Source organism: Alternaria rosae (assembly GCF_020736505.1).
Source record: "Alternaria rosae strain MPI-PUGE-AT-0040 chromosome Unknown BKA58scaffold_3, whole genome shotgun sequence".
NCBI classification, from domain to species: Eukaryota; Fungi; Ascomycota; class Dothideomycetes; order Pleosporales; family Pleosporaceae; genus Alternaria; species Alternaria rosae.
This window is the reverse complement of record NW_025763572.1, coordinates 819,929-846,240: the sequence shown is the minus strand read 5'-3', so window position 1 is coordinate 846,240 and position 26,312 is coordinate 819,929. Positions and strand designations below refer to the sequence as shown.

Here is a 26,312-nt window from a genome sequence, read left to right as displayed (position 1 = left end):
CAAAACAATTTGCACAGTAACAGGTTTAGAACAACCGCAGAAATGTCACCCCAATACCTCGACGTACTGGCCAGCAGGTCTGCCAGCACACCCACCAACAAACCCACCAACACACCCACCAACATCCCACGTCTAGACCACCTCACGCTCCCCACAATCCAAAATGGCTATCAAACCCGCTTTTTCACAGCCGTCGACCTGACGTCAGCCTGTCTAGATAGAATTCGCGAAACAAACCCCACATTCCATGCCGTGGCAGAAATAAACCCCGATGCTACATCCACCGCCCAACACCTCGATGCCGAGCGACTCTCAAAAGGCCCTCGAGGACCCCTCCACGGCATACCCATCTTACTAAAAGACAACATACCCACTTTGGACGCTACATCCACGACATGCGGTAGCATGGCCTTAGTCGGAGCCAAACCGTCTCGCGAAGCCGACGTAGTAAGCGCCGTGCGAAAAGCAGGAATGGTGATATTGGGCAAGGGAAACATGGCCGAGTGGGCTGGTTTCCGCTCAACGAGCGGGTGCTCGGGCTGGAGTGGAAGAGGAGGTCAGACAACAGGTATATACTATCCTGGTATGAAAGCAAGTGGGAGTTCAGGCGGCTGTGCTGTAGCTGTTGCGCTGGGGATGTGTTTCGCAGCTTTGGGAACAGAGGTACGTTACTTTCACACAGCCACGTCAACGTAGGAAAAGACTCAACACCCTGGAGCCTACATCGATGCTAGGTCACCTAATTTGCCTGTTGTGATCTCGATGTAGTCTGCAGAGCTGTTCAGTTTTTTTCTTGTATGAGGTGCAGCCTTTAGTGATCCAAGCTAACATAATACAGACATGCTATTCGATCGTCTCTCCGGCCGAGAAATCCGGTATCATAGGCTTCAAGCCAACGCGTAATCTTCTCTCCTCCGCAGACCTCATTCACGCATCGAAGAGGTTAGACACCGTTGGTATCCTCACGCGAACAGTATCGGATGCGTCTCTCCTTCTCATCGGTCTAGTCCAACATAGCGACCATCTTCCCTCTCCGACAAAACAGAAAATAGTCCAAGACCTCAGCACCGCAAATTCAATTCCCCACCTCCACGGCATCCGAACCGGCATCCCCAGTTCCCTGTCCGACATGCAAAACCTACCTGAGTGCAAGAAGACAGCATTCGAAAGGACGCTCAAGTTGTTAGAAAGCGCCGGCGCAACCATTATCCGTAGCGTCCACGTCACCGGAGCTAAGAGCTGGGAAGCTCTCCCACAAGAAGCAAAAGACATCATTATAAACACAGACATGAGGATTGCGATAAACGAATACCTTTCTTCTCTCGCTACAAACCCGCACAACGCACGTAACCTCGAAGACGTCATTAAATTCACAAAAGGACACCCAGAGGAGCAGTATCCCCAGCGCAACGTCGAGGGTCTGGAGAGGGCGCTGGCTTCTGATCCGAACAATCTGCTTTACAAGACCATGCTGGCGAGAGACGAGTACTACACAGATGAAGGTGGTATCGAAGCAGCGCTTTCTAGAAAATGCTGTGATGTTATGCTTGTGCCAACATTAAGTGTTACTATGCAGAGCTTTGCTGCGAAAGCGGGGAGTCCGGTTATGAGTGTGCCGATAGGTGCCTTCCCACGGGATACGCCCGTGGAGAAGGACGCGAGGAATGAATTGGTTAATTTGGCGCCTGGGATACCGTTCTCGGCGTATATTTTTGGGCGGGCGACGAAGGATGAGGATATGGTTAGAGTCGGGCATGTGTTAGAGCGGTTGACGAATGTTAGAGAGACGCTGATGTCGTATGTAGATGCGGAGGCTAGGGTTGGGGTTACCGCAGGGCCTTGAACTCTGGCTGTTAGGTAAAGAGCACGGGAACTGTAGAGGGTTGGCACGGTAGATATGGGAACAAAGAATAACACCAAGGAGAATACCAATGGTGGTAGATGTGAGAACCGATTCAAGATGAAACTCTCAGTATCCGATGCTATGCTAGTGAACATGAACCCGGGCGGTAGATGAGCCTGCTTGTAGTTCACGGTACTGTTTCAGTGAAAACTTTGTATCCAGTGAATGCTCCGTATTCAGCATTCCATACGCGCTGCCTGCTGTACGATGCCATAATGTGCCTTCGAAGTGTCCTCAGTCAAGCGATATAACTTCGTCGGTGCTGGTGGGGAAGCAACGTCGCTTCGCGGGTCGCTCCTCTACCATCTCCACGTCTTCGTATTCATAGTCGTCATCGGGATGGTCGCGCTTACGAGCCTGGGTCTCCTCGTGCTTGAGCTGCGGTATTCTGTAAGCTCGTGTCCTGATAGGACGTAATGAGGGAACCTACGTAGATCTTCTGTACCTGCTCCTCCAACAAATCTTCCTTGACGGGCTCCGGGCTAGGCGTGCGAGGGATGATAGACAGATACTTGAGAGCTTGCTTGGACCGGTACCGGAACTCAATCTCAGCAAGAGGGCGAGAAGGGCTGTCGACATAATCTGCATCCATGAACGTGACGGGTGCAATGCGGTGCAGCGGGTCCAGGCTGCCAGAACTGTTAGCGCTTTACAAAGAGAGAGGTCATGCTATGCATACGTCGTCTTGTGCGAGACAGACGAGCCTTTCAGTGCCTTCTCAGGGACCTCATCGTACTCTCTCATAGACGGTACGTTCTTCCACCCGCGGGCGAGGCGTACGTTAGTGACCCGATGGAAAGTGATTGAGATGTTGCCAGTCCATTTCAGCTGCTTCCAAAGCTCGTGGTCGATCTCGTGGTTCTCGTCGTCTGGGCTTGTTAGCGGCATGGCACCAATACTGACTGGCTAGACTTACAAGTGTTGAGCTCAGCGAAGCGGAAGCACTGGCCGACATATTTGTGACCGATAAGCGCGCTGCTGTCATTGACCTGTCTTGAGATGCCGTAGAGGTTGTACTTGTGCTTCTCGAAGATGAACTTGCGCATGTCAACACCGTCAATGTTGACAATGACCTTGATGCTGTGGTGGTCGAAGACGTAGCCGGGGATGAAGAATCGAACGCCAAATTGCTCGCCCGCTTCGGCCTCGATGTAGACGACCTTGCTTTCGGAGTTAGCGTCTTCCTGGTCAGTATGTTCTTTGACGGGGCGGCCATCCACGAGGACGGTCGCCTCGAGCTTGGGGAAGAGGGAATGGGGTGCCATGACAAGAGTTTCGTGGCTGTGGTGAAGGGGAGTCAGAGGAAAAAAAGGTTGCCTAAATCACGCTCTGTCACCAAACAAACTGTATTGCTGGGGGAAGGAGCAGTGAGTACGTAAGCAGCCACGTGCTTCATGCCCAAGAGGAAGGCAGGACGCAACACTGTCCTCGCCGTCTTCACCGCTCACCTCACCTGTTTGTCTGACCTTTGATCTGGTCAACGTGTAGCCTGCAAACGCCGCTCTCCTTGCACTGAACGTCACACCAAAGTTGACCCTGAAGGTATACAGTGCCTTTCCATCTCTTACAGGAACATTTTCAGCGCAGCGTATACTTCCAGGGTACACTTTTGGTATGCATACCTCCGATAGTATAAGCATATGTGTATATCCAGGTACGTTATGATATATGGAGCCCACACTATACAGAAGTATGTTTACCTCAACGGCCGTTCTGACATTAGACTGCGCGAGACGATGAAGTAATGTACCCGCCCGTCTCGTCCTAGAAACTATCGTCCGCTACAAAAGAATGTTCCGAGGCCGTAGCCTAAACTCCAATAATGCAACGCTTGAGTGAAAATGAATAGCGAAAGAACGTGTCATAAATTCTCGTGATCGTATCGTAAGTGTCGAACCGGTAATAGGATGTCAGCCGCATTACATCTTTTCCTCCGGTACTGGTTCATTCAGTCGTGCCTGTCGTGACTTTCTTCGGAAAAATGCTTGCAAAGAGAACATCACTAGCAGTATCAGCGCGTTAACGGCCAGTACGATCTGCAACCACTTGACGGTGACCTATGATGATGTTAGTGAGCTGTGTCGCAACGTACTTCTTTGTAACTGACCGCCTCGGCACATGCTACGCTGGCATTTTCACGGTCTCCCCTTGGGATAAAACCCGGTTGGTAATTGCAGGTTGCCATCTCGCGCGTACAGTATACGTTGGTGTTCATTTGACCACTCATCATGAGCCTTTCGGAAGTGCAGCCCCACTTATCGTCGCCTCGTTCAGTGTAGTGAAGCACGACAGCTGCGATAGCCGTGGCAGACCCAGCAATTGTGGTGACAACAATGCTGAGCATCCAGAAGCGACGTGTGCTCTACTGGAAATTAATTGGGGTCATTCATGTTGGGATCGCGATACGTACACTATTGTACTGCGAGTCCATGTCCGGTTTCCGCAACGTACTCCAAGCAATAAGAGCCACCACGGCCGCCGTCAGATTCAAACATCCGGAGACAATGGTGGCATCTGTTGGCGCCTCTCTGAAATAGACAATCGTGTCATCGACGACGTATTGTTGCAGTCGGTCATTGAACTCGCTCGTTACTACTTTGATACCTCGAGGAATAACCCAGTCTGTGAGGATCCAATAATGCGTTGTCAACGCCACCGAGACCACGGATAGAAGGAGAAAGATGATCGACGGGACGAGGGCGAATTTGAGGATACTGTCATATCGTAGCATGTTGTCGTTTGGGAGTCGGTCCTACACCGGGGAAGGACGTTGAAAGAGATCGCCGGATTCCAGAAAGCGGAATGGCAGCCCGTAAAGACATGGGCATGGCCCTACCTAAAATAAGGCGCGACGCTCGTCCGTTCCCTGCTGCGCCGTTCCAACTACCAGTGCGGATGTCTAAAAGCTTGTCCGGGGCTCGGCGCTCATCATGACCCGCCTTTCGCACCGCCAATGTCAGACAGTATTAGGCTGCGCTATGCGTGATCGACGTGACAATAGCAATACTCAGAACGACTGGACATCATGAGAGCCTTCCTGTCGCGCGATTGTCTTTCAGAGGCCCTCGCCGCCTGCGCCGTGAATCCGTCTGATGTATCTGCCGTGTTTGTATAGCGTCCCAGCCACTCGCGCCGCGGCCTTCACCGCATAATCGGCAGTGACTCCGAGGCCTCTGACAACTGAAAGGACGCGCTTCATGTCCGCGCCGCTGGTCGCCTGGCTGGGCGTAAAGAAGATTCGTCTATGATTGGCAATGTTCCCAGGGACGTAGCTCTAGTTGGAGTTGAACAACGTCATCATGGCCCCGTGAGGAAGCGAGCCGAGTTCCGTGGATGGTATTGCCAAGACTCACGTACTTGCTGATTTGCCGGGCCATCCGACACCATAGCCCATTGCGCACATACATCACCACTTTTGGCTCAACGTTAAATGCAGGTACGCAGCGGGGAAACTGGGGTTGCGTGGTTGGCACGACCAGCCTCGAGATATTTGCACTGTTGATGACGCAGTAAGGGCACGTGCTTCACAGTCTAGGCGGCGCTACATCCTCGAGCCAACACCATCTTTTACACTTGCATCGTATTGTTCCTTCAAAGTAATGCACGTCAAGTAACAGGTGCCTCACTGCACTGTCGACATGATATGGACAGTATGTTTAGGCAATTCTTGCATCGGAATCGTCGACCCACGGCTCTTGGAATACACTTGCCCCGAATGGCCAGTCTCGCTAGACTTGACATGTAACACAGCCACCCCAGTACCATTCCGGCGTTCCTCCGCCGGCCGAATTACAACATCAAAAGCACAGACTTTGGGTTTTAGGCTCTTTGACTAACTGGCCACTTCCACGCCCAAATGTGCTCTCTTAAATTCCAGCCTCTCTCGCGAACTGGATCCCGAAGACGTACGTTCTCTAGCGGGGTCCGAATCATAGCTTCGTTCGGCCAGCTGAACAGTGACACCTGGTATCTCCCTAGACAGGTGCGATCGTATTGCGGACAGGTAAATCTCCAGCACATGTCTCTTGTGCGCGGGAACGAGCACACTCACATGCCGTAGCGATTGGAGCAACTCCCAATCAGGTATCTCCATATCCTCTATAAGGCTGCACATAGAATGCGGCCCGACCAACAGCGAGGTTATGAGCTTGAGGTTGTGAGTTCCCACAACCCTCACCAGCCTATCCCAGAACCAACAGGAGGTAATATCGAAGGTGCAAGTACTGATGAAGACAGAAAATGCCTCATACTTGATCTGACGTAACACGTGGAATAGAGCTGCAGAATTTGGTGGGGGTCGCCGAGAAGTGGCACTGGGTTCGTATAGCGAAACGTAGACACTGGAATTGGCAGATGTGTGTACGCGTAGATCTTGACCCGAAGCTCGACTGGAAGTTTCAAGGGCGGGGAAATCAACTGGTTACGTCTACCACTTGTGTGTTGTTCGCAATGAGCAATTCGATGGGTATACATGTCTTACATGATGTTGCAATCCTCACCGTTGCGCAGAAGAAAGGCAGACGGGGTATAATGGCCCGGGAATGACATGATATCAGCTCGGTGTCGCTAGGTTCGTTTTATGGAATTTTATTTCCAAGTAGAGTTGTTGTGTGGTGGAGGGAGCAAAGAGTCCTAGTAGCGCAGTCGAATCAAGACATTGAGAGGCACAGCCGACACGCCTCACAATGACATTTCACCCCTAGTGCAAAGAAAGACTTTGCCTTCACCTTGACCTACAATTGCGTGTGGAACAAACGGTTAATAGCACAACGTCGCAGAAGGGTTTCCAAGTACCATCTCCGCAACACGCGAAAGTCACAAAGCACAAAGACATGTTCGATAATGGAGAAATAACAAATTTCCAACTCGGAAAGATATATACGAAGTAATAAAAGGTATTTACAAGAACAGATGAATCCACAATCCCCTGAGCAACAGCTGACTCTATCAGAATCGCTTAGATCTTTCCGTAACCAGCAGACTGCTGGACGTTCTTAGCGCTGGCAGCGGTGCCGGCAGCGGCAATGTTCTTGCCTTTCATGCCAGCGAGAATGCTGGTGTCAGAGCCAGAAAGAGCACCAGAGCTACCGTAAACGTTGGGCTCGCAGTTGCGACCCATGGCAGACTTGCAGGCAGCGCCGTTGTTGCCAACAGCGAAGACCTTGCCGGGGAGACCAGCCTGAGCAGCAGCCTTGACGTTCTGGAAGACGTTGCCCTCAGCGATGATCTTAGCGCCAGAGTCGGCCTCGAAAGCGTGCTGGGAGTTGGCGTAGAAGTAGTTGTTGACAGCGTGGAGGAGAGTGTTACCAGCAACCTTGGGCGAGCGGCCGGAGGTGTGGTGGATGTAGTTGCCCTTGAGGGTGACCATGTCGTTGGCGCCGGTGAAGTACATGCCCCAGTAGTGGTGGGAGTCGCAGGTAGCAGACCAGGCGGTGGCACCGTTGATTTCGTTGTTGGTGATGGAGACACGGCCGGAAGCGGTGTTACCGAGGACAATGTGCTGGCGGGCGATCAGGTCGGTGGTGACGTGGTCAATCCAGATCATGTCGGCGCCGTCCACGGTGATGGCATCACCACCCCAGACGTATTGAGGGTTGATCTCAGTAATGCGGATGTTCTGGATAATGATGTTCTTAACGCCGCCGTTCATGCGGAGACCCTTGCCCTTGATGACACCCTTGCTGCCTTGCCCGATGATGGACTTGTTGCTCTTGACGGTAATACCGAGCACACCAGCCTTGTCGTAGGTGATGCTGCCGACCTTGGGAGAGCTGGCCTGGTAGTTGTCGCACCATCCGTTCTGGTTGATGGCGATCTGGCAGCCGGCGCCGGTACCCCATGGGCGGCAACCGGAGGAGGTAGCCTTACCCTCAGTACCAGTGAAGTCGAAAGTCTTGGTGAGGACGATGGTGCGAGGAGAAGCGTCGCCGAGGTAGCTGATGAGCTGTGCGGTGCTAGTTGGGTAGACAGGTGCGGCGTTGCCACCACCAGTTACACCTGAGAAGTGTTAGTATAAATCGGAGGTGCACACTGCGCACTACACTTACCCTTGGCGAAACCCTCAGCAGCGCCCTTGACGGCATCAGCTGCGTTGACGCTGGAAGCGAAAGCCGTAACAACGGCGACGAAGAGTGAGTACTTCATAGTGAAAAGTTATCGAGTCAAAGATAAAGAATGGATAGCAAACACAGTTTGCTGAAAAGAATGACAGGTGATGGATAAGAAGATGAGAGAGCGATACTAAGAATTGGATGATATGATATCCGGTGGCTGACCCGTTCCTTTATATCTCGTAGGATTCTTGGCTGGTGTTTGAAGCACGCCCCACTCACTCTACCTACGGGGGTATGTTTCTTTCGAGCATGCACCTGGACCCTTTGACGCCGTTCATCACCGACGGCAGTGGGTATCGGACAATTCGAATCGCTACCAGAAGCCAGGACGCGCATACCAGTGCCTGGAGCGTGCGGAAAGCAACTTCCACCACCAAAGAGTCATGAACAGGTCGACAGTGCGTAGTTTGGTGCTCATGCATCCATGGATAGGTAGCTCGACGGGCGTTTACAAACAGAATCGCGTTGCGGATGTAGCTTCGCAACGAGTCTAGTCCCGGCAGTCCCGCTGTTGTCGTTTCATGAACATAACAGGGCAGCCACTAGCTCCACAAAACCGTGCACGGGCCTGAATCGCTGGAAACATATTGATTAAGCTTATCCGACATAAGATGAGAGGACTGCCCCTTGCGGGAGGTAGAAGACCTGGTCTGTGGCTCATGAGGCTGAGCTTTGCGAAATCCCAGGGTTCCATAGGAGTGATTGTTCCGATAGGTGGAATCTGCAAGCCAGCAACCAGGTTTGTCCGCGAACGCAAGGCTGACGAGAGATGAAATGTGACGAACAAGAGAAGAACACAAGACTAATCAAGGATTCCCTGAATCGTTGTTGTTCATTGCGAATACCGTTGGTTGCAGTAGTGATGCGATCAGTTAGCGCTGTCATCTGTCACGGTCAGCAAGCGCGCCATCCACCACAGATTCCCGGTTTGGTGGATGCGCAAAGTTTACATCGTTAAGTTTACTTCCCGGCTATAGAACGGGTAGTGGGAGACAACATCGCACGGACAGAATGTGGTGGTGGTGGTGGTGGTAAAGCATGGGAGATGGCGAACTGGTGAGGCTGGGTCCAATCGCGACACTAGCGCGTTTTACTTGCGGCTAGACGCCCACCACGTGGTTCTGCATGACGCCTTTCCCTACTCTCCAGTAGTTAGCCACGACAACGAAATGAAGCGACTCGAAGCCTGAACCTCTCCTCTGCGAGACTGCATAATCCGATTACGCAGCTCAACGTCGACTAATCACTGGACTGTGAGGCTTCCACGCGGTTCCCAGCAGCATGTGGGATCAACCACACAAGAGCAGCCGAAGCCGTCAAAAAGAGAGCAGCTCCTACCGCGCAGCACCGAGATATAGTAGCCAAGTCCCGCGTAGTTACCGGGATACCCATCGTCCAGAAAACTACGTCTCGTCGCCCACAGATTTGAGCTCGGACTACGACACCCCACGCCGTGGGTTCAACGAAGGTTTACCCCCCAATCATAGGCGATATGTGAATCGGGCTATGGATTCCGAATACGCTACGCAGAAGAGAGAAACAAGGGACGTGTACGGTTTCTCACAGCCTCACCCGAGGCACCCACCACGACCGTCTGGGCGGCCACAGTACAGGGCTCAGTCTCCAGATCCAGACTGCATTGCACAAGATTCTCAGTCTGACGAAGATTACATAGCCACGCCTGAAGTAAAGAAAGATGCTTGGAGAAATCGTCGGTCTCGCTACGATGACCGTTCCACTGACGATTCCTTGGGCAATGGCTCACCAATCCGCCCTTCTCCTCCAGAGAACTACAGTGATAGTCCCCCCTCAGACTACGCTCCTCATCCTAAAGCCAAGTCCGAAGATCGGAGGGTGAAAGCAGGCTGGGGCAACAGTGATTCCTTCAGCCAACCCCACCGTCTAAACCCTAGGGAACATGAGAACTACCGCGAAGCAAAGCAATTTCTCGACCGCTTCGAAAAGCTCCACAATCATAGCACGGATCGGTCCGACACCGAATCTTACAGCGATGACGGCCCAAGGAATCGCCAAGATAGCTTTTCCAGGCAGCACCCAGAGCCTGAGCGAGATGATGAAGATGACTACGCGCCAAGTCCACACAATTACCGAGAAAGACACCATAGCGACCGTACTCGTTGGAGGGATTCAGAAGAAGCTTACCACCGGTTAGAGGAGGATAGCCGCCGCAACCATCGCGAGCCTCGTGTAAGGAATCTAGACCCACGATACCCCTGGCCCAGTTCACACTGCCCGGACAGCTTCTCCCACAATGCCAGCAGCTTTTCGGCTCCTCCTCCTCCTCCAAAACATGTAGACCACTCGCGCCACCGACGCGGTTCCACATACTCAGACAATGACGACCATGCCACTTACTCCGACATAGCCTCTCTCCCCAGTACCTCACACTCCGATCGCCTCTCTCGCGTACCCACAGCCGTAGACTCAGAAGACTACTCTTCGCCACCCCCCAGAGTACCCTCACCACCTCCAGCTATATACCGACGGCACCGTGATAGCGGCAGTGACTACGCGCCCATGCCTGGCGCCTTCCGGAGCGTGAGCAGGAGTCGAAGTAGGAGTCCCTATGAGCCAGTAAGGGGCGGAAGAAATAGGAGCCCATATGCGTCATCTCCTGTTCGTAGTACACCTATCAGACATCGAAGGGGGAATGTGAGGTACAGGGGTGATAGTGATGATAATGGTGTTGCGGAGGGGAGTGACTATCTTCCTAGTGATAGTGAGGATGATGAGCGTATTAGTGGGGGTGGTAATGGCGTGGCAGAGGGAAGTGACTACGCTTCTAGCATAGATGGGCGGAGTGATGTTTGTGAGAAGGATAGTTGGGGTGCTAGGGTTGCTGGTGTTGAGAGGGCAGGCACTGGCGGTAGGCCGTATGGGAAGATGTGGTAATGGTGGTGGGTGTAAAGTGCATGAGGACGAGGAGATGAAGCTTGACGAAACGATGTAAATGTGTAATGACTTGGTAATATGATGGTTCTTTCTTATTTCATTCCTAGGTGTGGCGGAACGGCACCACTACCATTGTGTCAACACCTCACCTACCGCAAACATAACGTATACATACTCGTACACTCGTGCTGGTTCGCCAAATACATGCCGCTCCACATCTAAACCAAAGTACCTTGTCCTGTCGTATGGTACAGTGCCTCCTCCCTCCTCTAATTTATATATCTCTAGGCACTGACTGTCGTCGCCTCCGTAGCATCAGGTACACCCGCCTCAGCCAAAACTTGCTCTGGCTTGAGTTCAGCCGTCGACATAGGGCCCTTCGGCCATGGCTTCCCCCTCGCATCCTGAACACGGATGATCTGGTTCTTTGGTCCAGGAACGCAACCTGCAAATACGCTGTTAGCACCAACTCATGTAATCCGACTTTGCCTCTCATACCTTGAACAACCACGATACCATTCGGCTCATCAACCTGCAGCACCCTCAAGTTCTTCACCGTCACACTCTCGTTTCCCATGTTACCCGGCATACGCTTTCCAGGCAGCACACGCGAACCTGAGCCCTGTGAACCTCCGGCAGAACCCATACCACGATGCATGAGCGATTGACCGTGAGAAGCTGGTTGACCACCGAAGCCGTGCCGTTTCATGCCCTGAACACGTTTCCTGTTAGCATTCCATCCCAACTAGCATCACCCGTCCTCATGCACAAACAGAAATTCAGAACTTACACCAGCGAATCCCATCCCCCTACTTATCGCCTTAACATCCACCCACTGGCCCTTTGTAAACCACCCCGCGCCCACCATCTCCCCCACACCGACACCCAGCCCCTCCTCATCCTTAACCTTGAACTCAACAACCCACCTCTTGGGACTCACGCCCGCACCCGCAAAATGTCCCAACATAGGCCTTGTCACATTCCGCGCTTCTTTCTGCCCAGCGCCGATTTGCACAGCCCAGTACCCGTTCTTGTCTCTCCGCTTGTGCGCCACAACTTCATTGCGGTCGAGTTGCAGAACTGTGCATGCTGTGCGCTTCCCTGTTTCGGGTTCGTAGATGGATGTCATGCCCTTTTTCAAGGCGAGTAGACCGGTTCGCAGGGGCGTGCTGTGGGCTTTTCGCTCGAGTGCTGCGGTTGATGTGCTGGTGAGGGCTTCTCGCGTAGGGTGGTGTGCGAAGCGGTCGGGTTTGGGTGTGAATGTGGATTTTATGGTTCGGATCGATGTGTATGCGATGACGGGTCTTGAGGATATTTGTTGCGCATTTTGCTGGAGGAGGGAGCGCGCTGATGAGGGGAGAAGGAAGGAGGGCGGTAGTAAGCCCCAATTGAGGGGCGCTTTGGGCGGCATTGTGATCGTGGTGTTGTTGCGTTGGTGATGCGGCGCTGGCTTGTTCGCCGCGGATATTTTGAGATTCCCGGTCTGAAGCTCAGATTCGGCGCACGGACCATGTTGCGCACGTGTAGTCTGGTTCACAGTCAAGATCTGAGCTAGGCTCAATATACACTAGTAAATCATGGTGGAGTAATCACAGTCATGGAACATGTATGTCAACCCGCAAGCAGGTGAATACAGCACATCTGTTCAGCGAATTGTAGTTAGGGGTGAAAGCGACCGCGTGTAGGAGATGTTATGTTTTTGAGCTTTTAGAGCCATGTCCTGCAGGCGCAAGGTACCAAGATACAAGGAGACTATACAAGTCAGATACCACCCGTGCTCAACGCACCACTATATACTGGTCTCTCTCCTCTCTCCATAAATAGCAAGAAATTTTAGCAATGGGTATCCTCCAGGTTGTAGAAACGCCAAAACTCCTGCACCACACAGTGGCGCTTAATGTGACATACATGACCCATATCAAATAGGTTAACTCGACCCCCGCATCTCAGCGCAACGAAACGTCTAAGAAGACAGTAGAGACGCAGGATTTTGTCATACTTAACAACTTAGAGAACACTAGTGGCGGGGTTCCCTTGGACGACGCAATTGGCGGGAAAAGACTACGCGAGGTCAGTATAAACATGCTTGAACTAATATGGGGGTGATGAACTTACGCTTAAAACCACAGAACCCGGACGCACTATCGTGTTAGGACCAATCTGGACGCCAGCCGCGATCATGCAGTTATCACCAATGTACACGTTCTCCCCGATAAGGACCTCTTGCGCAACCTCTGTGCCGTTGCTGCCTTTTAGGGATTTGGTATCAGTAGGCGTCTTCAGAGTCTGTATAGTGACTCGAACCCCAATCTTGCAGTTCCTTCCGATGGCAATCCTCGCCGAGTCATGAAAACGACAATCAGCGCCGATGACGATATTTTCCCCCAAACTCAGGTGGTAGCCGTAGTCGCAAGCAAAGGGCGTCGCTACATGACAGTTCTTACCCATATGACTGTCGATACGTCTCACTTCACCACTTTTCCTACCCGCAACCAGGATCTCGGTGAAAAAGTAGTCGACCGTTCCACTTGATAGAACGTTGGAGGGGTTGACGTTGGTGTTGAATCGAAATTGTGCTTGCGCGCTCCAATGACGCTCTTGCATTAGAACCTTGTCAAAGGGATTGAATGGCTCTCCCGCAAGCATCTTGTCTTTTTCAGACCTGTACGTGGTCGATGAAGACGACGAGGCATAGCGCGTCGGTGACCGCGTAGGTGGCAAGGATGTTGGTGGTGCGGGAGGTGGCGGATGCGGTCCCACATGCAGCTGTTGAATAGGCTTGGCGGCCCTAGAAACGTATTAGCTGATAATATCCGAGTGCATCCGAGTTCAAATTCAAACACAAATGATAAGCACAATCCGATATGGGATAGTTGTTAAGAATCCGGTTGGTTCTGAACTGAGAGAAGATACTCACATAGTAGTAGGGACAGCAGTATTGATAGCGAGGTGAGTCGTGCTTGGCGGAGCATGGTGATAACCACGGGAACTGTGGTGAGGCTGCTGTTGCTGTTGAGATACAGGTCTATGGTCCAGGCTTGAAGGCCTCTCGTAGTGGTTGACCGCAGGTTGCATATACTGTACTGATGGTGGTGGTGGCGGCGGCACCTCTGGCTGGTAGGTAGCTCGAAGTGATGGCGGTGCAGGCGCAGGGTCGCCCCAGGGTTTCCATGACTTGCGATCGATACCGTTGGCTGAATGCATCTCAGGCGGTGGGTATGATGATTCAGTGCTGTGAGATTGTCCGCAGTGAGGAGTGTGCTTTTCTTGACAAGTTGGGCACGTTGGGTAGGCAGCGTACTTCTCCTTGGCTATCAGTGCAGGTTGTTTGGCTGGTCCATTCTTCGGCCAAGGTACCTTGTTGGCATAGCCTTCACAAACGAAGCCACCGCGTGTGCAGTTATTGCCTGCTAGAGGTCAGACTGGGTCAGAACAGGAAGCCATTTTCAAACGTACACTCTGGTTTGGCCTCGTCGCACTTCTTCTTCCTTCTACGGCATGTTCCACAGCCAGTCTTGGTGCGGTTGGCGAATTGCTGTGGAAGTTAGTATTGGTCAGGGGGTAGGCTCAGGGCACGTACTCGTTTCCGCTTCTTGAGCTCGACCTGTACACCAGCCCGCGTGAACTCAGTCTCTTCGATCATGTCACGGCTAAGAGACTGCGACTCAGGAGACATGTCATTGGTGCGGGTGTGTTCGATAGGATGCGGTTCACGGTGTTGGAAATGCTGATGGGCTGCGTGAGGCAGTTCACGGGGTTCGGTTTGCCAGCGTCGTTCGGCGTCTGGACGACCTAGTGGAGGCAGAGTCGGTAGCGGAGGGGCTTCCATGCTCAAGGTTGTGTTGCGGTTCAAGGGCTGGTATGGAAGTGGAAGTTGCCTGGGGCCAGCGGTCTTCTGATCAGGGCTGTGTTGGCCGTAGGCGTCTTCTTCGGAGCCGGAGCGCCTCCTCTTGTTTGGGTTTTCAGGAGACGACCTTGTCTTGTCTGAACTATCAGGGGATCGATCTCCACTGCCAACAGTGGACGAACTCGTGTCGCTCTCTGGGGAGCGAGAGTGATGTTGAGGCTCAGGATCTGGAGAGACGGGACTCCAAGCAGCAGGTTTGGCGGCAACGGCTGTCTTCTTCTCGTCGGGCGGGCTTAGAGACAATCGACCGTTGACGGAAGTAAACGCAGGGCCATGGGGAGCGGAATTAAAGGCGGGCATATGCAGTATGGTCGACATGTCCAAGGCGAGATATCAGAGCTGGGGGTCAAGGCTGGATAGTCTACAGAGTCAAGTCGAATTTACGGTGGGCTACGGGGAGGGTGTCCAGCGACCATAATCTGTGTGTCTCGTTGGGGTCTTGAGATGGTTTGCAGTGACAATCTTGAGTGATGCTGGGGACGATGTCGTGGTTACACTGTAGCGTATTCGGAGTAAGATGAGTTCAACGGTCAGGTCAGGTACCGTGCGGGACTCGACGAGTGGTGGCCCGGGAGTCGTCTGTGCTCTGGGGAGTCAGTGTGTGCGTAGAGGGAGGATCCCGGGGTTGACAGCGCAGGCGTGGTGTCGTTCGGGCGATGCGATGCCAGCGAAGCCGCCTCTCCACGGCGGGGGCTGTATATGGCGGGAAGACAGTATATGGCGCGACGAATGTGGGAGGGGCGACCCGACGCCAGACGCTGGCCACGGATGAGCAACAGGATTCAACGGAGGGCGGCTGTTCGCTCCTTCTGCTGGCGCACACATGGGCTCTACACATCCCGGGCAGGCACCCATGTCGTCCCTTCCTCATTGGCCCAAGCTGCAGGCGGCCCCTGCCCCCCGCGTTTATCTGTCCCACCCGGGCTGGCACAGAACCATCACCGAACACCTCGTAGAAGGACCACAGACGCGGTTCCTTCGACTATCTACATAATAGACCCTGCATTTTGGCCACTGCCACGTTTTTTTGGCGGAAAAGTCGCGTCTACAGCCCTACAGCCGTTTTCTGGGTGTGAAGGAGGGTAGAGTGGGCGGAGAGGCCTCCAGGATGGCACAGACGGCTGCGTGCGACCAGCGCTCCCGGCGTGCTGGCATGCGAGGTTGATCGACCAGGAATCGTTAGAAGGATGCAAGCCAACGCGGAAACCTCACATTAAAGTGCTGTGTCGTTGTTATTGGCGCTGCCCAAACCTTAGCTTATCCACCTGCTCCATCGCCAAACGCAGTAGCCGCGCTGCACGCCCACGCACCACCAAACTCTTCACCAGACCGCGGCACCGCAGCCTGCCAGACACGCCCGCGAGCACACAAAACACGGGCAACCCCCGCCTGACGTCGCCCGCGACGCCTGCAATGACGGGTGCGAATCACTCACTCTTGACCACCACACGCTGCGTATCGCCCGGCCTCCCGCGCGCTTCCATCAAGGGGTGCCGTCATGGCCTTTCGGCACTGCCTCCTCCTAACCGCCTGCTCAGAGGCCTGCCTGTCCCCGCCGGTTTCAAGGCCAGCACCAAACAAGAAGGCGCTCATGGGTCTCGCCGTGTTTCATTTATCAGATCCACGCCGCACACCACGCCCACCACGCCCACCCGTCCTATGCCTTTAGCATCATCAATATGCTCGGCTGCGGCACTGCCATGGGCCTAATGCTTGTGCTGCGATCCATATCCAAGTCGCGAGTGCCACTGTCTGCTGCGTGATACCCTCCATGGTTGGCTGCCCGGCCCGTCTCGTACACCTTCATCTATGGGCGCTTCGCGTGCAGACTTTGCTCGCCAGGAACCCGCACGCTCAATATGGTCAAACCTCCACCACTCACTACGTCAAGAGCCGCGATGTCTGTCCTCGGCTAATATGGCAAGTGCGCTACTTACCCGTCGTATGCTGTACGGAGCATCTGTCTGACTCTCACGCGTTGCTCGACGATCGGTCATGCGTCTAAGCAACCCCGGTGCGTCAGCCAATAGCACCTCGACAGTTTCGCCACGCATTGCACATGAAATGACGCCTCGTTAAGCGCGGCCGTTTGTCGGCTGCGACATGTCTTTGTATACTCACTGCAAATGTGGTTTGTAATATGCGTGCGCATCTTGAGCACAATTCCGTCAGTCCGTCTCGCTGGTTCTCGCGGCGCGTTCCGTTCCCGCTAGCGATCAGACAAAGACCTAGAACTGCGCCGCAGGCCGTACGGCATTGTCCTCACAGCTGTGCCGCCCGCTGGACTTCCAATCCCCTGGATACCAAGAACGGCTCAGCCCTTGCTCTGGTGCTCACTGAGCTGACGTCTGCTCTCTCTCAGCCTCGCCTCATCCTTCCGCTATATGACTCGAGTAGCGACGGGAAGCGCGGAACAGCGCGCTTGTCACCAACGTCTACATGCGCCGCCTACCTCCGTGCCCAACCTCGATTCTTCATTCATATTGATTGTGGAGCACCGCCCTCCGTGACCAACTTGACCGCGATCATGCCGCACCTGATTATGCATTTGTTTGGACCTGTTATGCTAACATGAGAGATCCCACTTGCTGTTGACGTCGTCGCTTGGCCCCAACACGAGTAACCACGGTCGCACTAACCCGTCGCGAGCACGAAGAACATGCAACGACTCAAGACTGCTCACCGCGGTACTCGCGCCCTTCTCGCCGAAGAGGTTCGGCAGTTCTCCAGACACGGCCTCACCGACAGGATCCGAAGGATTCCTCGTCGGTAGAGTACTGCGGCCTGAGTCGGTTGTGGTCCAGATTCTCGTGCAGTGTGGTATACTCAAGCTTGACAGCCTCGCAACAACAGCAACCTTTCTGCACCATGGGATTTCCAAATTACACACAGATACCCTATTGACACGTCGGTCATGTAATCCACCAACGGTGCTTCGTGCAATCTACCCATTTGGCCATTGTTGCTCGGGATGCCACGATGCCGGGCTGCGGCACAGTTCGCCAGCAACTCCGATTACGTATGCGGCGTTGACAGGATGCACAGTCCAGACGGATTACCAACGCACATCCCCGGCATGAGTCGTTGGGATCGATCAAAAATATGATGTACTGGCAAGTGAACTACTGGTGAACTCATCGTTCCCCGACTGTTTGGTACCGACTGTTCGCTTCAACCGATTCCGCAACATTCGCATCAGACAACGACTACTAAAAACTGCGTTTCTAGCGAAGAGATTCGGAGCAATATGGTGTAACGTACTTGATGCTGATTGCAGGATCGCGCGCTTGCTACACGACGATTACTCCGAAGTCCGCCCTTTTGCAGCCAAACGAACCCTTCCAATGTTTACGCCCGGCATGTGAACAGCACGCCAGGCTCCCGGATAAGCAAAGCCTATCGAGATATGTAAGGGGTTATTTACGCCCTGTCCGTGCCGCAGTTACCAAGTTGTCGGGACCTGCGGTGATGCGCTTTGGGTATGATCATGCTTTAGCATTCACCTTGCCTACTCGATTGGGACAATGCCATTCTGACTCCAAGGAAGATTATGTAAACATCAATCACACGACCAGCTTCGACTTCGATAAAATGTCATTGTATCTATGCGCTGCTTGACGTGGAAGAGTCAGCGCTTACCGAAGCGCTTAAGGTTTCAAAAGATGCGTAGACAACTGCCGGCCGCTTTGAACCGACATCTTCGCTCCAGCGACACGCGGTGTGACGGATCCGCATAATGTGAGATCTCACCCGCGTATCGATCGTCCAATCACACGATGAGGATGTCCGATTCTACCTTTCTACTTTCCGGGTATCGATCGTTGTATCGCCGTCATACCGAGCATCCGAAATGTTACTATGGGGTTGCAGTTTTCTTTTGGAGTGGGATTTTGTCCTCAGCGAAGGGTTCAAAGCTGCGTGTTCACTGTTTAGCATGTGCTGACTTCAAGGGATATCCTAAGATAAGTGAGTCGGTCCGAAGTCTGATTATAGATGCGATAGACGTACGATATACACGCGATGCAGGTTCCCAACACCCTTCATGCCCAAAATATGACACGCCATTACTCGTCACACCGCCAAATACCAACCGATATCACCGGATACTTGGAGTGTCTGGAAATAATCACCAGGTAGGCAGCTAGTGCATGCGGTGTTGCAGCTGATCGGGGACGTCCTGCACAACACTAACGGCATAGCTTAATATAGAACGCAACTGTCTTTGGTAGCCAAGTAGTCTGTTCTCCACAGTCAAGACACACGAAATGTCGGCAACACCATGCCGTTAGTTATATGGCTCGAATTATCCTCCAACAAAGACCATGCGCAAGTTTACCATCGACATCCGTCTGAACAAGCTTTTCATATCGCATAGACAACGTACTTTGAATCGCCAACTGCTTGGGTCTTGAGCCTGCGACTCTCTGATTTTCAATACTCACATACTAGTTGTACATCACATTCTCGCCCTATGGCACTTCCTCACACCCTGTGAAGAGTTTGACTCTCTAGTTGATTACCAAACAAATGTGCTACCGTCAAACCAGAACCTTGGTCTTTCGGACATGGCCATGCTTTACCGTCCAATAGTAGTCTTGTTTTCTAGTGGTAAGGCTCAAAAGCTCGCTACTTCCACAATGAATGTCGCTTTGACTTTGAAACAGAGGAGTTGGTCAAAAATTCCATGCCGTTCGACCACCAATTAAGTTATGATCATACTCTCTTCTCCCGGAAGTTCTGATCCATTAAATACCATTATGCTGCTCGCCCAGCTCACATTCCAACGCAGACAGAGAAAAAAGACAACATCTTACACTAGCCTACTTCCGTACCTCTCATTTTCAACTCCAAATCACTAAAACATAAATCAACTCTTTACTCGAATTTCTTAGTCAATATGCCATTCGATGCTATTTACCCCGTCCGTCTCCCTGCCTCCCTTTCCTTCTTTCCGTCTGTCTGCCCCACCAACCCAACGTAATATACAACCGTCTTACAAAAGGTGTTTCCCACAAAGATACAAATTTGGGGGGTATCAGAAAAATGCGCGCTCTTGTTTGCTTGCTTCGGAGGTTAAAAGGACAAAAAGTGAAGTGAAAGTCCTCCAATCCTACCATTCTCTCTCTTTGTCTTCTTGCACACTTGTCATCTGTGTGCTTAATTGTGGGTATGCATGCTCTTTGGCATAGCTGCCCTCGTTCCTTATGTCGCAGCTTTCAGTGTCTGCTGCTCTTCTCCTCGTTCCTGTTCTCCCCTTTCCTCGCTCCAACGTACCCAGGCTGGGTGGTTTGCTGGTTCCGCCATCTAAGTACAAACTCTAGTCCGTCTTCCAGTGACTTGTTAACCGGCCATCGTCATCTGCGTTCGAGATCTTCAGTTCAATGGCGTAGAGACCCATGGTGATGCCAAGATTAATCCATCTCCAAAAGTTGCCGCCGGCATCGCCGCCTTGGTTTGTCCACCACTCGCCTGTCACAGCACTTCCGTCGCCGCCGTTTCCGCTGGCAAAGTGCTGCATCAGCAGACTGGTGTAGACTGCGATGATGATGCTGGGGCTGAACCAGGTTAGGAAGCCTAGGATCTTGGAGGTCTCGTCGTCATCATCTAGACTTGGTTCTTGCGATAATGCGCGGGCGCCGCTTTCTCTGATGGCGGGGATGATGCGCGCCGCGGCGTACATGACGAAGACGCGGTAGGCGAGGGATATGATTACGGAAGGCGTGATGGTCATGACTGCACCGACCATGAGGTTGAAGCCGGTATGGGCAATGGTAGGCAGAGAGCCTAGCGCGTGGAGAAGTGTAGTGTATGAAGCCATGATAATAGGTGGTAGCGGTGGGAGAGCGGGATCTGAGGGAGCGCTCGACTCCGCAAGGGAACCGGGCGATGGCTGGTAGTCGGTGAAAATCTGGTAGATGCAGAGAGTGACATAGGCGAACTGCGAGTGTTAGCAAAGCATATGTACTAACAGAGGGCCAGACTCACCAAAAGCGAAGATTCGACCGGGTTGCCTCTAGCACTGACGATACCCCATCCACCGAGAAAGATGGCGGTTGTGATAGCGACACCGATCAGGATGGCGTCGACGTTGCTGATCTCGGGGAAGGTAGTGATGCGCCAGAGGAAGTAAACGGAGGTCGAGATGATGGACGCAGAGGTGATGAGAAGGCCGATCTGGGGATGTTAGCATATTGTTCTAAACACAGAGAGGAAAGTTCTTACCATCCAGCTGTCACCACGTTCCTTGTTCACCACCCATTTGGTAATCTGGCCTGCGGCTTGAATGACCAGAAGACTGCAGAAGCCCTCAGCGATCTGGAAGACGGGCGTGCTGTATCGCAATGTCTTGTCCCAGGCGCCTATCGACGCACTCTGCAGCAGTCCCTCACTGCCAAAGATCCATTCCTGCACTGTCGCGAAGTCGGCTCGCTTGCCGCCAAAAGTGCGCTCGACCCAGCCCGAGTTGGCGTCGGCATCGATGGAGAACTTGTTGAGGCTCCAGATCAAGAGGGTGGGTATGGCCAGCCACTGCGCCCAAGCTATTACATTACACAGGAACCATCTGAAGCGCGAAGAGTCTGGCGTGGCCAGGCGCAGTATCGAGTAGACGAAGTAGTAGGCGCTGAGGGAGAGGGAGAAGGCGAGGCCACAGGTGCGGCCGCCAATGTCGAATGCGAGGGGTATGGTGAAGATGATGGCGCCGAGGAAGGTTGTCGACGAGACTACCCGCGATGCTGTAGCCCACATGTGCGGACGCCGTCGTCGCCAAGCTCGTGCAGCGACGAGCGTGGCGTCTGAGCGGGGCGGCGGGGGAGGTGCGAGGGGATTGAAGCGCGATGGACGCGCAGGCAGCGCGGGAGAAGCTGGCGGGAGTCACTCGAGGGGGAGTGGGCGTGCGGGAGACGTGGTTGAAGATTCGCGAGCAACGGCCTGGCTATCGATTATCTTCACGTGTCAATCTCGCTAAGTGCAATGCTCGAGCGTCGCGGAGAGCGGGCTGCACTGGGCTTGGGCTGGCCGGCGGCTGGGGGTGAGGTCGCTCGGCTGGGGGCAGGCTGCAGGGTGAGAAGCAGTGCAGGAGAGACTTTGATATTGCTATCGATACGATATTGAAGCTGTTCTGTGCGAGTAGGCACGACTTGGGGCCACGGATGGATGCGTGCTCGCGTGCGCACTCTTGGAACAGCGCACGATGATGATGGCGACGGCACGAGTCTAGGCCTTGCGGTCCTGCTTCTGCCGTCAGACAGTGTCTTGAATCTGCCCTGCCCTGCTCTTGCTGCGTCCGACTGTGACGAGCTTGCTATGCTTGCTTTTGCGTATCCCACCTACTAGCGCCCGCGGATCTCGCCAAGCCCAGGTGCCCGCCGCGGGACGGTCGTCTTATGCGAAACTTCTACGAGCAGCAATTGCATGTTCAAATTACGACCTTTGTTTGCCAGACCGTCGCGAATCGCCTCGAACACATACAGGCCACCCACAGCAAACTACTTTGCCAACTACTCTGCAAGCTACACCCGCACCATGGCCGAAAGCCCCACCAAGAAGCTCAAGACTGATGTGCCTGTCATTGGCACGCACAATGGCCACTTCCACGCCGACGAGGCCCTTGCCGTCTCCATGCTGAAGGAGCTGCCCACCTACCGCGACGCTCAGCTCATTCGCACCCGTGACCCCGCCGTCCTTGCCGAATGCCACACCGTTGTCGACGTAGGCGGCGAGTACGAGGACGATAAGAAGCGCTACGATCACCACCAGCGCGGCTTCGAGGTCGTCTTCCCGGGCCACACCACCAAGCTCTCCTCCGCCGGTCTTGTCTACATGCACTACGGAAAAGACATTATCACCGCTGTGACTGGTCTGGAAGGCGCCGACCGTGATCTCCTGTACGAGAAGATCTACACCGACTTCATCGAGGCCTTTGACGCCAACGACAACGGTATCAACGTCCTTGCGCCCAAGGACCTGGAGAAGGCAGGATTGGAGAAGAAGTTTGAGGACCGCGGCTTCAGCATCGCCAGCGTAGTGAACCGCTACAACTATGGCAACAAGTCGCCGACCGCGGACGAGACCAAGACCCCAGAGGCCAAGCAGGCTGACGAGGACTTCCGCTTCACCAACGCATCTCGCTTCGTAGGCGAGCAGTTCCGCTGGGAACTCCTCGACCGCGCCCGATCGTGGCTCCCCGCTCGTCATCAGGTCAAGCAGGCCTACGACGCACGCCTCCAGTACGATCCTCAGGGACGCATCCTGGTCCTCCCCGAAGGCATGCCGTGGGCCGACCACCTCTACAACTTCGAAAAGGAGGCACAACAGCCACAAGGCGTTGCCCCTCAGGTTCTATATGTCCTCTTCCCCGAAGACAAGCCCGAGGGCAAGTGGCGCATCCGTGCCGTCAGCAAGGAGAACGGTGGCTTCGAGAACCGCAAGGACCTGCCCGATGCGTGGAAGGGCGTGCGTGACGAGCAGCTCGACCAGGTCTCTGGTATCCCGGGCTGTGTCTTTGTGCACGCCGCTGGTTTCATCGGAGGAAACAAGACGTTTGATGGTGCGCTCGCAATGGCGAAGAAGGCATTGGAGTTGTAGAGGATTACGATGGAATGATATGAACACGAGGTTGAGAGTCTCACTCGAAGCAACAAGAGTTGCTTACACTTGCATATGCATGGATGGCGTTCTGGCGCTTTCATACAAAAGTTATGATACCAACGATACACTTGGTTAGATGAATCATCAGAAGACATGATTAGCCGTCGAAAGACGACAACAATTTGCTCTCTTCTTACAGTGTGCTTTGCTTTGCTTTGCTTTGCTTCTCTCACTTACCAGCAGCCTTCGGGTCTTCACACGCATTTGTGCTTAGATTACTGAATGTTTGCTCATCGCAGCAAACATGGAAAATTTAAGTAATCATCCGGAATCCTATTCGCCATTGATGTGTGATGCTATCGTCAAAGCACTGGAGACACGCGTAGCCGAGGACCTCCAGCCCACTACACACGTCGTGGATCACTGTCCCAAGCCAATAACCGCCTTGCGCACACGACAGCCGGAAGACCCTGATTCTTAGCTTGTTGCGCGAGCCAAATGCGCAGCTAGATCTTCAGTGCAAGCTTCAGGTACTCCACGCCCTGCGTCAAGTCTAGAAGAAGTCCACCAACGAGAACTGGCCAATTCGGGTATAGACGTCATACGGGGAGAGTCGGAATGACTGGGCCAGACGCCGCTGAGAAAGGCACACGACTCGTACCGGCGGCTGTCAGCGCCTCGGCGGTGATTGGCTGGAAAAGTGGAAAGGCGGCTGTCCGTGGCGAAGATTTTGTAGATCTGTATGAGTGAGGTCGGATAGAAGGCTCTCGTACACTCGTTTCACATTGCTTTCTTTCCAACGAACCAAACCACCACGACTTTCTTGCTTTTTGATTATTGACAACGCATTCGTCTCCAGCTCCTCACACCGCACTTTAATCGGCACGACTTTGCAGAGAAACAAGAAACAGAGATACAGGGCACGAGCGGTGAAAAGCGTTGAGCACTTCCCGCTTTCCCCGACGATCGTTTATCGCCAGCGCACGGCCTGCTTTTCGGCCTTTGCCCACCCGTCTCCAAACCTTTTGCACCCTCTACATTTCACAACCCACCTAAACTCCACCCCACAGCTATCACAGCTCATCAGTCTATACCATCGGATTCTCGGATCTGAATCACTACGACGCGTCACATCGAAGCGACAACGAACATCACCCGAACCCACACGACCGCGCACACGACCACACGATGAAGTACTTCCAGCAGACAGTCGACTTCGACTACACATGGGAAGAGGTCTCGACGAGCAACTGGCGCAAATACGGTCCCTGGAACGAGAAGACACCCCACGTCATCGCTGTCGACACATTAAGCCGCTCCGTCGACCCATCAACAGGAATTGTAAGTGACTCCTTCTTTCACATGTCAATCCGACGCGCCCCACCAGCCTCACCGAACAGAAAACTAACACTCCGCAGCTCCGCACAGAACGTCTCATCACATGCCAGCAGTCGACACCCAAATGGATACAAACCATACTCGGTGGCCAGGACACCTCCATGGTCTACGAGACCTCCTACGTCGACCCCGTCGCCAAGAAGCTCACCCTCTGTTCCATGAACATGACATGGTCTGATCTCCTCAACGTGCGCGAAACCTGCATATACCAGCCCGTCGCTTCATCACCCGATAAGACTGCCTTCACCCAGCGCGCCGAGATCACCGCGCTGTGCGGTGGTTGGCAGAAGATCAAGAACAGCATCGAGCAGTTTACCGTCGAGCGCTTCCAGCAGAACGCTGCTAAGGGCAAGGAGGGCTTTGAGATGGTGCTTGAGCGTGCGCGTCAGGTATTCCAGGAGCAAAGAGAGATCCTTGCGCTGCAACAAGCGCAGCAGGACAGCCGGATCCTTCGCCAGGCCAAGATATAAGGACAAAGAGCAACTTCTTTCAGTGTCCTTGCGTTGACAGTCCGACTCACAAGCTCTGCGATTTTTCCGTTCAACATCACTACAACGGTCTTTCGGTCCACTCCGCTCGATCAATTCCCATCCATCTCGACTCTTCCGTTACAACACCATTCAAGCGTTCTTTCGTTCCTGGGTGGGATCCTTCCTCTTTTTTTCTGCAAAAAGTGCACTTCAACGGCGTTATCAAAAGCATGGGAGCGGCGCAGATACCCTTTTCACTGCATATTAGACGCCATTATGCATTACATACACGATAGAGACGAACCATATACAAAGAAGCATTATTAGATATCTTGAGTAATCAAATCAAAGATTATTATGACATTGGCTTGCTATTGGTGTGGATGTTGAGTTGTGGGTTGGGTTTGGGTCGACCATGAAAGTAGACTGGAGATGCCGTCACTAATGTGGTCGAAGGGTAGGTAATAGTATCTACGTGTAATACAACGCGAACACTATCCAAAAATCAGAAAACTTACCCTTCAGCTCGCATCTCCGAAACTACAACGACCTCAACCCCCTCATCTACTTTGCGACCCCCTTATACCCTACTCCCACACCCTCCCCTCCACGACCATGGAACACCGCCCCCTCAAGCGCCGTCGCAGCACCTCCAGCATCCACGATTGCGACAAACCAAGTTCAAAACGCGTCCGGACGGTGTTGAACAGACAGTTGAAGAAGTCAGGTGCGCCCTTAATGCTGCTACCTGGTTGTCTGTCCAGGAACGACTACTTGCCGCTTTGGCTATTGATCATGTGGCGGCTATAAGGGGATCTTTAGAGGACAAGGATGTGAATGAAGGAAGTGATAGAGAGCATGGCAGCGATGAAGATGGATATGAAGATGGAGACAGCGATAGAGAGGAAGAAGATGAGGACTCTTTCTCGTCATGGATTAAGAGAGGAGTGAGCTTTTCAGCGGGTGCAATATGTACGGCATGCACCGAGAGTGGAGGTAGCTGAAGTGGTTTCATCACA

The 26,312-nt window shown here is 53.3% G+C and overlaps 12 protein-coding genes across 12 annotated transcripts; 6 read left to right on the top strand and 6 right to left on the bottom strand.

The window, feature by feature from the left end:
- Positions 1–42: 42 nt before the first annotated feature.
- BKA58DRAFT_427921 (amidase signature domain-containing protein) lies at positions 43–1,960 on the top strand (the record flags this gene model as incomplete). Its single annotated transcript, XM_046172996.1, has 2 exons — positions 43–663; positions 839–1,960. The coding sequence occupies 2 exons, from the start codon at positions 43–45 to the stop codon at positions 1,841–1,843; spliced, it is 1,626 nt and encodes a 541-aa protein (XP_046027319.1). The 3' UTR covers positions 1,844–1,960.
- A 5-nt stretch (positions 1,961–1,965) lies between these two features.
- On the bottom strand, positions 1,966–3,569 carry BKA58DRAFT_119479 (uncharacterized protein). Its single transcript, XM_046164128.1, has 4 exons — positions 2,820–3,569; positions 2,583–2,772; positions 2,334–2,532; positions 1,966–2,281 (listed from the first exon to the last, which is right to left on the bottom strand). The coding sequence occupies exons 1-4, from the start codon at positions 3,166–3,168 to the stop codon at positions 2,138–2,140; spliced, it is 882 nt and encodes a 293-aa protein (XP_046027318.1). The 5' UTR covers positions 3,169–3,569; the 3' UTR covers positions 1,966–2,137.
- Positions 3,496–4,935, bottom strand: BKA58DRAFT_119467 (uncharacterized protein). Its single transcript, XM_046164127.1, has 3 exons — positions 4,314–4,935; positions 4,011–4,265; positions 3,496–3,960 (listed from the first exon to the last, which is right to left on the bottom strand). Exons 1-3 carry the CDS (start codon positions 4,632–4,634, stop codon positions 3,823–3,825), a joined length of 714 nt encoding a protein of 237 aa, XP_046027317.1. The 5' UTR covers positions 4,635–4,935; the 3' UTR covers positions 3,496–3,822.
- Positions 4,936–6,860: 1,925 nt separating this feature from the next.
- On the bottom strand, positions 6,861–8,047 carry BKA58DRAFT_437322 (pectin lyase A precursor; the record flags this gene model as incomplete). The annotated part of the gene is made up of 2 exons (XM_046173484.1): positions 6,861–7,900; positions 7,951–8,047. The coding sequence occupies 2 exons, from the start codon at positions 8,045–8,047 to the stop codon at positions 6,861–6,863; spliced, it is 1,137 nt and encodes a 378-aa protein (XP_046027316.1).
- Positions 8,048–9,167: 1,120 nt separating this feature from the next.
- BKA58DRAFT_379637 (uncharacterized protein) lies at positions 9,168–10,982 on the top strand. The gene has a single exon (XM_046169827.1). It carries the CDS (start codon positions 9,298–9,300, stop codon positions 10,927–10,929), a length of 1,632 nt encoding a protein of 543 aa, XP_046027315.1. The 5' UTR covers positions 9,168–9,297; the 3' UTR covers positions 10,930–10,982.
- On the bottom strand, positions 10,983–12,380 carry BKA58DRAFT_379636 (mitochondrial 54S ribosomal protein YmL9). The gene is made up of 3 exons (XM_046169826.1): positions 11,720–12,380; positions 11,428–11,641; positions 10,983–11,374 (listed from the first exon to the last, which is right to left on the bottom strand). The coding sequence occupies exons 1-3, from the start codon at positions 12,338–12,340 to the stop codon at positions 11,214–11,216; spliced, it is 996 nt and encodes a 331-aa protein (XP_046027314.1). The 5' UTR covers positions 12,341–12,380; the 3' UTR covers positions 10,983–11,213.
- A 556-nt stretch (positions 12,381–12,936) lies between these two features.
- On the bottom strand, positions 12,937–15,154 carry BKA58DRAFT_437319 (maltose O-acetyltransferase; the record flags this gene model as incomplete). The annotated part of the gene is made up of 5 exons (XM_046173483.1): positions 12,937–12,990; positions 13,045–13,717; positions 13,847–14,336; positions 14,386–14,464; positions 14,510–15,154. 5 exons carry the CDS (start codon positions 15,152–15,154, stop codon positions 12,937–12,939), a joined length of 1,941 nt encoding a protein of 646 aa, XP_046027313.1.
- A 1,343-nt stretch (positions 15,155–16,497) lies between these two features.
- BKA58DRAFT_379633 (uncharacterized protein) lies at positions 16,498–17,198 on the top strand. The gene has a single exon (XM_046169825.1). The coding sequence runs from the start codon at positions 16,608–16,610 to the stop codon at positions 16,839–16,841; it is 234 nt and encodes a 77-aa protein (XP_046027312.1). The 5' UTR covers positions 16,498–16,607; the 3' UTR covers positions 16,842–17,198.
- A 1,321-nt stretch (positions 17,199–18,519) lies between these two features.
- BKA58DRAFT_119402 (uncharacterized protein) lies at positions 18,520–19,537 on the top strand. The gene is made up of 3 exons (XM_046164126.1): positions 18,520–18,969; positions 19,046–19,162; positions 19,212–19,537. The coding sequence occupies exons 1-3, from the start codon at positions 18,613–18,615 to the stop codon at positions 19,329–19,331; spliced, it is 594 nt and encodes a 197-aa protein (XP_046027311.1). The 5' UTR covers positions 18,520–18,612; the 3' UTR covers positions 19,332–19,537.
- A 552-nt stretch (positions 19,538–20,089) lies between these two features.
- BKA58DRAFT_119375 (ER membrane protein) lies at positions 20,090–21,916 on the bottom strand. Its single transcript, XM_046164124.1, has 3 exons — positions 21,059–21,916; positions 20,822–21,010; positions 20,090–20,774 (listed from the first exon to the last, which is right to left on the bottom strand). The coding sequence occupies exons 1-3, from the start codon at positions 21,581–21,583 to the stop codon at positions 20,154–20,156; spliced, it is 1,335 nt and encodes a 444-aa protein (XP_046027310.1). The 5' UTR covers positions 21,584–21,916; the 3' UTR covers positions 20,090–20,153.
- A 444-nt stretch (positions 21,917–22,360) lies between these two features.
- On the top strand, positions 22,361–23,422 carry BKA58DRAFT_437317 (metal-dependent protein hydrolase; the record flags this gene model as incomplete). The annotated part of the gene is made up of 1 exon (XM_046173482.1): positions 22,361–23,422. One exon carries the CDS (start codon positions 22,361–22,363, stop codon positions 23,420–23,422), a length of 1,062 nt encoding a protein of 353 aa, XP_046027309.1.
- Positions 23,423–24,217: 795 nt separating this feature from the next.
- Positions 24,218–25,601, top strand: BKA58DRAFT_119387 (PRELI-like family-domain-containing protein). Its single transcript, XM_046164125.1, has 2 exons — positions 24,218–24,766; positions 24,844–25,601. The coding sequence occupies exons 1-2, from the start codon at positions 24,614–24,616 to the stop codon at positions 25,291–25,293; spliced, it is 603 nt and encodes a 200-aa protein (XP_046027308.1). The 5' UTR covers positions 24,218–24,613; the 3' UTR covers positions 25,294–25,601.
- The last annotated feature ends 711 nt before the right edge of the window (positions 25,602–26,312 follow it).